This window comes from Carcharodon carcharias, chromosome 21 (genome assembly GCF_017639515.1).
Source record: "Carcharodon carcharias isolate sCarCar2 chromosome 21, sCarCar2.pri, whole genome shotgun sequence".
Lineage (NCBI taxonomy): Eukaryota > Metazoa > Chordata > Chondrichthyes > Lamniformes > Lamnidae > Carcharodon > Carcharodon carcharias.
In genome coordinates this window covers 57,052,835-57,066,043 of record NC_054487.1, presented here as the reverse complement: position 1 = coordinate 57,066,043, position 13,209 = coordinate 57,052,835, and the positions used below count along the sequence as shown (strand labels likewise).

The 13,209-nt window shown below is 39.8% G+C and overlaps 1 protein-coding gene across 1 annotated transcript in view; it reads left to right on the top strand.

Annotated features, from left to right (window-relative positions):
• The window catches only part of asz1 (ankyrin repeat, SAM and basic leucine zipper domain containing 1), a 127,114-nt gene that overhangs the window by 17,031 nt on the left and 96,874 nt on the right, over window positions 1–13,209 (top strand). The window contains exon 3 of the mRNA XM_041215657.1: window positions 10,221–10,343. Coding sequence (XP_041071591.1) covers window positions 10,221–10,343 — 123 coding nt within the window. The remainder of the gene's footprint in view (window positions 1–10,220; window positions 10,344–13,209) is intronic.

Genomic DNA, 13,209 nt, shown 5'->3' with positions numbered 1-13,209 from the left:
TTTACCTTTAACACTGTTATTCCCAGCATAAGGATACTCCAACTAGGCTTATTTCAGTAAGCACAAAAAAATTGGTTTATTATAAAACAAACTACTTTTTAAAAACAAGCCAATAAACTTGTAAACATAAAAGTTGTAGTTTCGAAGTGTAACAATTTTCTTCTTTTTACGAAAACAGATATTCAAACCCTTATACACCTACACACAAGCACATAATAGGATAACACAAACACAATCCCCTGCAGAGGCTGCAGTATGGGAATGTTTCTTTTAAAAGGATAAAATTCAAAGAGATTGCAACATTGTTGATCAAACTGAATTCTGGTCACAATAGGTCTGTAAGTTCTTTCAGAAGGATTTGATGGTGAAACTCCTTGATGACTCTTACTCATCACAACTTTGCAGACTTTCAGAAAAACATGATTTATTCTGATGAGACATTTCTGGGGAAAGTTTAACAAAGGTGGGGCAGAGAGAGGGAAATAGAGTTTCTTTCTTGCAGCCTGCTTCTCATGGGGTTTTTTTTAAAGACTAAGATGGTCAAAGAATACTTCCCTCAGGCTAGGTGTTTTCAACCAATCAGCAAGAGTCTTTAGCCTGGCAACAGCAGTTCTTTGTTAACTTAGACATACAAAGTATTTCTTTCCTCCCTAGGTGTTCCCCACTGGACATCTATCTGTTGACCCGTGGTTTCTTGAAAAATGGCATATTCACAGTCCTGAATTAATATTGCAAACTTTTAAAAATAACCCAGGAGGAAGAATGTCCAACGTCCTCCAAATTTTCCAAAATTGGGTTCCTCACAGTAGTGGTTATTAAACAATTTTTGATAGCAAGACACATAGGGAGATATTAAGACAGATGACTAGAAGTTTATTCGTAGAAATGATTTTAAGGAGCATCTTGAAGGAAGCAAGACAGGTAGAGGGAAAGATTTTAGGGAGGAAATTCCAGAGTTTAGGGCTGAGGCAGTTGAAGGTATGGCCGCCACGGTTGGAACGAAGAAAATTAGGGATTGTGCAAGTGGTCATAAGAAATAGGAGCACAAGTAGGCCATTCAGCCCCTCAAGCCTGCCCCACCATTCAATAAGATCTGCTGATCTGCAGGCCTCAACTCCTCTTTCGTGCCAGCTCCTCATAGCGCTCAACTCCCCGATATTTCAAAAACCTGTCTATCTCCTCCTCAAATAATTTCGGTGATCTAGCCTCTACAATTCTCTGGGATAGAGAATTCCAGACTGAAAGAAGAAATTCCTTCACACCTCAGCTTTAAATGAGTGTCCCCTTATTCTGTAACTATGTCCCCTAGTTTGAGATTCTCCCACTAGTGGAAACATCTTCTCAACATCTACCCTGTTAAATCCCCTCAGAATCTTGTACATTTCAATAAGGTCACTTCTAAACTCTAATGAATAAAGGCCTAAACCATTTAGTCACTCTTAATAAGTCAACCCCTTCATCCCAGGAATCAGCCTAGTGAATCTCTTTTGAACTGCCTCCAATTCCAGTATATCCTTTCTTAAATACTAGGACCAAAACTGTACACAGTTCTCCTCACCAACACCCTGTACAGTTGTAACAAGACTTCCCTATTTTTAAACTCCAAGCCCCTAGCAATACGGGCCAAAATTCTATTTGCCTTCTTAATTACTTGCTTCACCTGCATGCTAACGTTTTGTGTTTCATGCACAAGAGCACCCGGATCCCTCTGTGCTGTACTTTTTTGGAGTCTCTCTCCATTTAAATAATAGTCTGCCTTTTGATTCTTCCTACCAAAGTACATGACCTCACACTTTCCTACATTAAACTCAATCTGCCAAGTATTTGCCCACTCACTCAACCTATCTATATCCCCTTGCAGATTCCTTATGTCCTCATCACAACATGCCCTCCCACCTGTTTTTGTATCATCAGCAAATTTGGATACATTATACCCTGCCCCCTCCTCCAATTCATTAATATAGATAGTAAATAATTGAGGTCTTAGGACTGATCCTTGTGCACTCCACTAGTTGTGTCTTTCCAACCTGAAAAAGACCTATTAATCCCCACTCTCTGTCTTCTGTATATTAACTAATCCTCAGTCCACACTAATACAATACCTCTAATACCGTGAGCTCCTATCTTGTGCAATAACCTTTTATATGGCACCTTATTGAATGCCTTCTGGAAATCCAAATACACTATATCTGCCGGCTTCCCTTTTCAACTCTTTTGTTATATTCTCAAAGAACTCTAGCAAATTTGTCAAACACAATTTCCCTTTTACAAAACTATGTTGACTCTGATTGCGTAAAGCTTTTCTAAATATCCTATTTCTTCTTTAATAATGGACTCTAGCATTTTCCCAATGACAGATGTTAGGCTGGCTGGCCTATAGTTTCCTGCTTTTTGTCTCCCTTCTGTGAACAGGGGCGTCACATTAGCGCTTTTCCAAACCACTGGGAGCCTCCCGGAATCCAGTGAGTTCTGGAATAGTTCGACCAATGCCTCCACCATCTCTGTAGCCAGTTCCTTTAAAATCCTTGGGTGCAGCCAATCAGGCCCTGGCGACTTGTCTGCCTTTAGTCCCATTAGTTTGTCAAATACTTTGTCCCTCGTGATGGAGACTGTTACAAGATCTTTCCTCCCATTAGCCCCTCGTTTATCTGGTCTTCCACCGTGAAGACCAATGCAAAATATTCGTTTAAATTCTCTTGCCCTTTCCCTGTTCCCTGTTATCAATTCTCCAGTCGTGTCCTCCAAGGGTCCCACGCTCACTTTAACCACTCTCTTTTTCTATATTTATAGAAGCTCTTGCTGTTTGTTTTTATATTTCTTGCCAATTCACTTTCATGATCAATTTCTCCCTCTTTATTAGCTTTTTAGTCATCCGCTGGTGGTTCCTAAAAAAAATTCCCAATCCTCTGGCCTACCACTACTTTTCACTGCTTTGAATGCCTTAGTTTTTGGTTGGATACTCTCCTTGACCACCTTTGTTAACCATGGGTGATTCATCCTGCTCACCGAGCCCTCCTTTTTGTCCAAGATAAATTTTTGCTGAGTGTTATGAAATAGCTGCTTAAATGTCTGCCACTGCTCATCCACTGACTTCCTCCTTAGTCTACTTTCCTAGTCTGCTTTAGACACCTCCTTCTTCATACCTCTGCAATTGTCCTTATTTAAGTTGAGGACACTGGTTTGAGACCCAAGTTGCTCGCCCTGAAACTGAATTTGAAATTCTACCATTTGGGATCGCTGTCCCCTTGAGGATCCTTAACTATGATATCTCTTATTTATCCCACCTCATTACACATTACTAGATCTAAAATAGCCTGTTCCCAGGTAGTTCTGCAATGTAATGCTCTAAGAAACAATCCCTGATGCAGTCTACAAATTTGTCTTCCGTGTTACCCCTGCCAATCTGATTTGTCCAGTCAATATGCAGATTAAAATCATCCATGACAATTGTAGCACCCTTCTTACACACCTCCATTATTTCCCAATTTATACTTTGTCCTACAGAAGCAACATTTCAGGGGATGATTCTCACCTATGACTTCTTCCCCTTGCTATTCCTTATTTCCACACAAACTGATTCCACATCACGATCTATTGCACGTATATCACTACTCACCACTGCACTGATACCTTCCTTTATTAACAACGCTACCCCATCTCCTTTTTATTTTTGCCCATTTTTCCAGAATATCGAATACTCTTGAATATTGAGTTCCCAGTCTTAGTCACCCTGCAACCACATCTTTGTAATAGGTATCAAGTCATATTCATTTATTTCTATTTGTGCTGTCAACTCATCTATCTTGTTGCAAATGCTGCATGCATTCAGACGAAGAGCCTTAAGCTTCGACTTTTTACCATTATTACTCATTTTGGTTCTAATTTCTGTTGCACTTATCTGCTTATATTTTCTACCCCTTCCTGTCATACTTTGACTATCGTTTGCCTCTTCATTACCCTGCACCACTGCTCTCTCGTTTTTTCTTGATTTTTTTAAAACTTCCCTTCAATTGAACCCTCCTCCTCACTAATTAGTATTAAGTTCTATCTACAACCCTAGTTATAGATTCGCCAGGATACTGGGCCCAGCTGGGAACAGCTCTCTCCTTCCCCAGTACTGATACCAGTGCCCCATGAATCGGAAACCATTTCTCCCACACCAGTCTTTGAGCCACGCATTTACCTCTCTAATCTTACTTACTGTATGCCAATTTGCATGTGGCTTATGTAGTAATCTAGAGATCATTATCTTTGTGGTTCTGCTTTTTAATCTAGCCCCGGGCTGCTCGTAGTCCTTCAGCAGAACCTCTTACCTATGTCGGTGGCACCTACGTGGACCACAACAACTGGATCTTTCCCCTCCCACTCCAAGTTCCTCTCCAGCCCAAAAGAGATGTCCCTAACCTTGGCACCAGGTAGACAACACAGCCTTCGGGACTCTATCTTTGCTGCAGAGAACAGTATCTATTCCCCTAACTATTCTATCCCCTATATTTCTCTTTTCTTCCCCCACTTGAATGGTACCCTGTACCACAGTGCTGTGGTCAGTTTGCTCATCCTCCCTGCAGTCTGTGCCCTCGTCCACACTGGGAGCAAGAACCTTGTACCTATTGGATGAGGTCTGGCTGAGACTCCTCCAAAGCTAAATTCTGGGTCCCCTCACTTGCAGTCACACCGTCCCGTCCCTGACCATGGTCCAAATTTGATGTAATTAATCTAAGGGATGTGACTGTCTCCTGAAGCATATTATCCAGGTAACTCTCTCCCCTCCTCAGCTCTGAGCTTAAGCGAGCAGCCAACACTTGCTGCAAATGTGGTCACTGTGGACCGCACTGGCATCCACCAGATCCCACATACTACAGCTGCAACACATCACCTGCCCAGCCATCTCTATATTATTTAATTAAGTAATTTGGATGTTAAATATTTTAAAAGTGAATTTCTTAACTGTACTCTGCAGCTGTAGTAATGACTCCTGATTTAAATGACTTGGTCAATCAAAAGAGGCATGGAAGAGATACCCACCCAATCACCTACCTAATTTCCTTTGACATCACACTTCGGCTCTGATAGGTAGAAACAGGTTCCCCTCTCGCAATCTCCTCTAGGTGCTGCTAACTGCCTGTCCCAGGGTGGTCCTTTTGCACTCTTTTCTAGGTGCTGCTTACTGCCTGTCCCAGGGGTCTTCTCTGACAATCTCTCCTAGGTGCTGTTGAGTGCATGTCCCAGAGTCATCCTCTTGCACTCTCTTGTTAGGTGCTGCTGACTGCCTGTCCCAGGGTCCTCCTTTCGCACTCTCCTCTGGTCAGAATTGGAATGTAGAGATCTCTGCAAGTTGGAGGATGCTACACAGATAGGGAGTGGGAGATGGAAGAATTTGAAAACAAAGATGAAAACTTTAAAAGCAAGGTGTGGGCAGACACAGAGCCAGTGCGGATCAGTGAGCAAAGGGGATGGCTTGTTAGGAAATGGGGAGCAGACATTTGGATGAGCTCAAGTTTACAGAGGGTGCAGGTGGGAGACTGGCTAGGAGAGCATTGGAATAATTGAGCCTATCTACATCTGGGGGGGTTACCATTGAACAGAAACTAAACTGGACTAGCTATATAAATACTGTGGCTACAACAGCAGATCAGAGGCTAGGAATCCTGCAACAAGTAACTCACCTGAATCCCTAAAGCCTGCCCACCATCTATAAGGCACAAGTCAGGAGTGTGATGCAGCTCTCACAACACTCAAGAAGCTTGACACCATTCAAGACAAAGCAAGCTGTTCGATTGGCACTCCATCCACAAATGTTCATTCACTCCACCACCAATGCACTGTGACAGTAGTGTGAACAATCTGCAAGATGCACTGCAGGAACCCACCAAGCCCATGACTACTACCATCTGGAAGGACAAGGGCAGCACAGACATGGGAATAGCACCACGTTCAAGTTCCCCCTCTAAGCCACTCACCGTCCTAACTTCAAAATATATCACCGTTCTTTCACTGTTGCTGGGTCAAAATCCTGGAATTCCCTGTCTAACAGCACTGTGCTTGTACCTACACCACATGAACTGCAGCTATTCAAGGAGGCAGCTCACCACCACCTTCTCAAGGACAGTTAGAGATGGGCAATAAATGCTGGCCCAGTCAGTGATGCCACATCCGATAAATGAATTTTAAAAAAAGGAAAAAAAGGCATTGGATGAGGGTTTCAGAGCTGGGTATGCATTAAGGAAGGAGCAGAGACAGGTTACACAGGTAGGCAGTCTTGGGGACAGAAAAGATTTGGAGCTTAAGTTGACCGTGATATCAGACAGGGTACCAAGGATCTGAACTGCATTGATAGAACTGGAATTGGACAAGAACAGCCCCATGCAGCCAGACAATGGAGGAGAGGTGTTGGAAGGGTAGGATGCTGTGGTCAACCATAGCAAAGGCTACGAGCAGGATGGTGTGAGAGTGGGAGGAGATGGTTTACTAGTGTCATTTGTGGAGTATGAGGATCTGGCACTTAGAGTTAATGTGGGACTGAGTACAGTACCACCCACACAGTGATGTTAGCAGGCACATGATCCAGACCAGGAGTTAGCCTGGTATTAAGCAGTGATGGTAAAGAACTAAGCATGGAGATACTTCCTAGCCTGTACCCTTTACTGTGCTTGTGTAACTAGTTTAAGTAGTTATTAAAGACTTATAGTTAACCTACTGAAGACTTCTTTAAGAGACACCGTTCTGTAACAACACCCTCCCAACAATTTGTGACTTTGATGAAGATTGTTTCAGTGTTGTGGCAGGGCCAGAAATTTGACTGGAGGGTTCACCCATAGATTTGCAGAAAAGTTAGGTGGATTTGGGAGGTGACACCCACTAACGGATTTTGGGGAGGAACCAGTGCTGGAACTTTAAATGCAAAATTAAGTTGCAAAAAAAAAAACCACCTGTGCTTGAGTTTTTCACAGTCTTTTGAGGCTGGGCCATGAATCAATTTTCCCAACTCAGGCCGAATCACTAAATGGGCCCCAGGTCAAAAGTGTGAGAGTCCACCAGATTCACTGATTCGGGAAAGCTATTCAAATTGCACTAATTTTCTTAGATACACAGGCACTAGTAGGCACACTTTAAACACATTTTCATAACAAGAAAATATTTAATTTATTAAGAAACTCAGTATTGTTACACCAATAAAACAATTAACTGGGTCAGTATAATTTTTAAGTCATTTTCAGTGATCTTGAATCAGGTCACATGCAGGTGGAGGATTGAACATTGTAATTAACAATGCTTACTGATGTTTACTGATACTGTTATGACACAGCAGTTAGTAAAGGCTGAGTTGTTTAAATCCCAGATGGAAACTTAAACAATTGCCATAACCTATAATTTCAGTATGTATGTTTGAGATGCAGCTTTGAATTCAGAAATAAAACCATCAAGCTTCAAGAGGTTTTTTTATATAAAACTAAATTAAACATTTATTACTTTAACAAGAAATTAAACACGTACACATGTCTACAAATTACTATCATACTAACTTTTAAACAATTCCCCAAATTAATCACTCCCAGGTAAATCTTCACCAAGACAACAATAACCCATAGACTTTAAACAGACACCAGGCAAAGCACATTTGATATTACGAATTCAAAATGAGGTTCTTTTCAATTTGGTTCCTTTGCAAACAGTTGTTGGCTTACAGGCTGGATAGATCTTGGATGCCTCTGACTCTCACACACAAACTCCTTTCTGTTTATACCTAGCTTTCCCTTTGAATGTAAATTTTCCATTGTTTCCTAGGCTTTTAATGTCACATCTTTCTAACCATAACATTTTCATCCCACTAATTTTATTAATAACATAAATACATTGCTTGGTGTCTCCCAGCTAGGTGCAAGATTTTATTCCCACTCATGAATGCTTTATTCAGCAAGTGCAAATTTACACTTACCTTTTAACTTCCTTATGTTTATCTAATTAACATCTCAAAACTACTATGCATCAAAGCACCCAGACTAGCTGGCTTTATTCCAATTAAGACACATACAGACACAGACACCACTGAACTCTATTTAAAAAATAATAATTTCCAATAACATTATAAGCATTAATATCTCTTCATGACAATACACATTTGTAGCTGTATTAATAAAACTACTTCAGACTACTACTTACAAATAGATCAAGGAATTCTTTTCAATAGAAAGTAAGCAATCGCATTCTATTATGCGGCCAGATTGCAATTGTTCATAGAAAATTGTATGTTTGTGATTATGCAAATTGTATGCAAAATAAATAAATTATGCAGATAAATTTTAGTAGAAATTTGAAGCCAACCAAACCACATTTTAAAGCAGAGTGGAAACTCTACCCCAAATCTTGTTTAATTTAGGTTTTGTTATCAACTTGTAATTAATTTCTGAGGAAATTGTTATTTTGATCATTTGTGTTGACTGTATCAGTTTATTTGATTTGCTTCTGAATAAAGCTAAGTGAATATCCACTCTGGTTACACTTGTTTGTAAAGATGTGGTTCATCATGGAAGGAGCTATTAATTGAAAAATGTTTGTTTATTCTAGGATTAACTAGGACCTTTTGACAAAAACAGCACAGCTTATTTTAAGAATCTCTTTGTTGTCTTATTGGGGAATAACCTTCACTGACGACCGCTCAAATATTGCTGTGTTGGCTGTTGGAAAAATTTTGAGAAATTGCTCAAGTCTTTGTATAAGATCCTTGAGTATTTTTATTTTTAAATTATTTCCTGTAGCGGATAAGATTACTGATGTAATACTATCTTGCAAGTAACACAGTTGTGGTATTTTTGTCTACTGTTATGGACAATGTATAATTTTAAGTTGAATTTAAATGTATATGTGTGTGTTAAGAAAGGTAAAAAATGGTTTCAATTTCATTGAGGTTTTGTTTATGAACCTTGGTGCCTGGGAGTCTGGATAGACTTACTAAAAGGCTTCAGGTCTTTTGGGTTTATTTGTATGTGTGTATATTATATATTAAAATGTTTATTCCTATATATATATATATTTATGTGTGTGTGTGTATATATATATATATTTTTTTTTAATGAGGTTTTGAAAGTTCGGTGATCCTGGGGCAAAAATGTAGAGAAGATTTACAGTTGCCTAGTGACAGTCATCCAGTGAAACAGACACAGAAAAAGACCGGAATTGAGGGAAGAGTGTTCAGTGTGTGTCAGAGAGAGAAGACAGGATTTTAAGTTCTTTGAGAAAAAAATTACAAGGATATTGGGACAGTCATTAACTGAATAATCAGTTCTAGGACTCACTAAAGTGATCAGTTTAGCAGAGGTGCTCCTGGAAGACTGAGTTTAGGGAACTCATTTATTTGCTCTGCAGTTGAAGAAAAGTGAGTTTGGGGAGTGCGGTTTTTGGGTGTCTTGGGGAGCGATACAAGTTGAATGAGAAGCATCAAGTGATGCTCAGCAACTCGCCGGAAGGAAACCATTTGAACTGTGCCAGTCCCAAGTGAGAAGCCTTTGTCAAGCTAGTGGTAACACTTCACTGGTTTATGTGTTTATAAAGATATTGCTGGGGTCATGGAATAGTGGAAATTTGAATCGTTGTCTTGTGTTTGTTTGGAGATCTTCCCAACATTTTTGTCTGGTGTAATATAGTTCATTTTTCTTTGTTTTAAAAGTTCATCAGCAGACTCAAGTGAATTTGTTCAGTAACTATCCTCTATGGTTCCTTTAAAAAAAAAAGTCAGCATCTATCAAGCCAGGTTTCACTTTGAGATTTGATTTGTCCAGAAATAACATCAGCTGGGATTGTAACACTACCAATTGAGTAAATATTTCACAAGGCAGCTAAGCAGTTCTCAATGTCCTATTGCAAACTAAATAGGAAAATCGCTATTTTACTTCAGCTTACCGTAATTTTAAAATGCATAGTTAGGCTATGTTGTAATATTTGGATATTGAGAAGTTTCTGTGAAACTGAATGGTGCATGCTTGATTGATTGCCCTTATGAACAAAGTGGTAATTAAACTGCAACTTTTCATTGATCTTTGTTTGCAATTTTGTAAAATATCTCTATAGGGCACATGAAATCCCTCCAGCATGAATAAATGTTTTAGGAACATGAATAAATATTAGAAACACAGGATATTAAAATAATTTTAATAGCCATTCTAGAATATAAACTTTAGATCTATTTTTAAACCTGATGTTCTTACCTACACATTTTACTACAGGCCTAGATGTGGAAACACGTTTTGGCTTTGGTTGGACTCCATTGATGTATGCTGCAAGTGTAGCTAACTTTGAAATCACTCGTCTTCTTCTCGATAGAGGTGCTAATGCAAGTTTTGCAAACGGTAAGAAGTTTTATTCTGAACTGTAGGTTGACTGCAATGCCTGTGCAATGTATGTGACTAGAATGAAAGGGCCAAAATAATTAAATAACATTTAAGCGTACGTTATAAAGTATTTCAACATCAGAAAGTAGAACTAGATTTTCAGTGCTGGAAGTCAATTGTGTTATTGTTGAAGGTGCAATATCTAATGTTGGTACTTAGTTCTGTATAAAACAGTATGAGGAAAGTTCTTAAAGACCAGATTATTTTTAACATGTGCTTGTGTTGTGATTTACTTTGTGAACCAGTAAGATGACTGCACCAACAACTGAAGAAGAATGTTCTTCAAATAAGCCTCGAGGAGCAAGCATTTTGAAATCAAATCTCTATCAGTAAATAACTTTGTTGCTGTATGGTTGTGCTGGTTACATTGGATTAAATGAAGATCAATGTCAGATAGAGAGTAAATGGGGCATTGATGAAAGTTGACTAAAGGAATACACTGTTTTATAGGATCCTGCTTCAAACAAAAATGGCTGCTAATCTGAGAGGCAATAAAACCTAATTACTTCACATGAATAGAAAATGCATTAGTGGTGTATTTATGAAAATAACTCAGGATATGATTTGGGAAAAAACTATTTTGTATAATCAGATTCTAAATGTTGATGTACCAAAGGAAGATGAGACATTGAATGAAATAACTCTATACCTGCTTAATTCTATTCTTTAATCATTTTGGAATGCTTCAGGAATCTTAGGAACAAGGCAGAGATATACAAAAACTCCATAGGAAGATTGCAAACAGGAGCAATGGCTAGACATTATGAAAGTCAAGGTATAACAAACACTCCTTTAAAACCCAAGCTACCTGCTGCTGTGAGGGCTTGGAGCCAGGCAGGAAGCTGAAGCATTTCTTTAAAAAGCATTCGAGAACTCCTATGCATCTGGAGAGGTCCTAAATCTTGCGAGACGCCAGATGCATTAAAACAGGCTCTTCAATCACCAGGACCCTGAAACTCCCAATGAGCTGAAGAATGTTAGGATATTTAGATAAATGAGTCAAAGAAACCTCCTGCCTATGAAATGAAATTGGCTTTCAAACATTCTGATTGAATTAGATTTTGAATTAATATGGCAGAACGTGAAAGAATCTTGAATTTAGCATGGAATCGAGCATGATTTGCCTCCATTCTGGTTCGATGGATTCTGAGATGGCTGATAAGTCCAATGTGCAATCTTCAAACTCTGTCACATGTGGGGCAGGTGATGCTTGACGGTTCAGATAGATGAGGTTTTTGGAGTTTTGTGTGCTTTCTCCAATGCCTCGACTTCGCCCCTGTGTGCTCCCAATGAAGTTTCTTGATGTGTTCGGTCTCTTCCCGAATGAAGCTTCTCCATTTCAGCAGTCACAAGCCAGGGACTCCAACGAGTTGCTGGGATGCCTGATCCCTTCAGGGACATCCCTAAAGTGTTTCAACTGTCCTGAGAGCCTCCTGCTGTAGCCAAGTCCCGAGCAGAACAGTTGCTTCGGGAGTCTGGTGTCAGGCATACAAACGACATGAAACCAGCTCCATTGGATGGAACAAGTGCCTTGATGCTGGTCTTGTTGGCTTGGGAGATGATGCTGCTGTTTGACCACCTTTCTTGCCATCAGGTTAGGAGGATCTTGCTAAGGCACCCTTGTTGTTACTTCTCTAGTGCTTTGAGGTGCTTGCTATAGGTGTCCAAGTCTTCAAAGCATGTTAGAATGCAGGGATCACTGCTGCATGGTAAGCCATGACCTTGGCCTCGGGTTTGAGATCCCGGTCCTCAAATAAACTTCATTTCAGTCAGCAGAAGGCTGAGCTGACACATTGGAGGCTATGATGAATTTTGTTGTCTATGTCTGTCTTCGTTGAGAGGAGGCTCACAAAAAATGAAAAAGATGCTAATTTTCCAAGATCTTGCATGGCAAATTTGAAAAAATGCAAGGAGCAGAATCAATCACTGTACAAAAGCCTTTGAATCTGTCAACCATGATGGCTTAAGGAGCATCCTCTCATATTTGGCTGCACTCAGAAATTTGCCAGCATCCTCTACCTACTCCACAATGATGTGCAAGCCATGATCCTCACTAACGGAACCATTACAGACCCTACCTCAGTGAAGACTGGAGTAAGATAAGGTTGGGTCACTGCACTGGCTCCATTTTCTTTGCTGCAATATAGTGCCTCACCTCCAGCAATTTACCCCCAAGAGTGAACATAATCTACAGAATAGATAGGAAACTGTTCACCTACACCATCTTGACCCAAAATCACTCCAACCTCAGTCATTGTATGTAGAATGTTTGTATGTATGTTCACGCAGAAACTGAGCCAGGTCGTTGTTGCCTCCTCCTGTGACTCATATGAGAAAATGGGCCATTCACTAAACAGTTAGAAAACTAAGGTGATCTTCCAACCAGCTCCCGTAGCACAACACCAGTTCACCACCCTCTCCCCGAAAATATCCCTGACCGCAAATGTGACATTTTCCATTTTGTACAGCTGGGGTTCTTGTGGCCTTCCTGAGCAAGATCATAAATTTAGTGCTGCTTTTGTGCTATGGGTCCATACCCAATAGAAATGGGGTCAAGTAACTTCTAAAGAGATTTTTATTCTTTTGGCCTAGGTTAGATTTCACTTGAGGTCAAAGAATTGAAAGGATAGTTTGCTAACTCACTTTATCACATTGTTACTCACAATGCTAAGGGAATTTAAATGGTATTTATACCCCAAGCAATTTGTATGCATTCCCATTATCATTGCTTTTTAAGATCAGCTAAAAGGAATGAAGAGCAATTTTGACATCCTTTTATTCTGTACCTGTTAATTTAAAAGCAATATTTTTGTGTAAACATTTG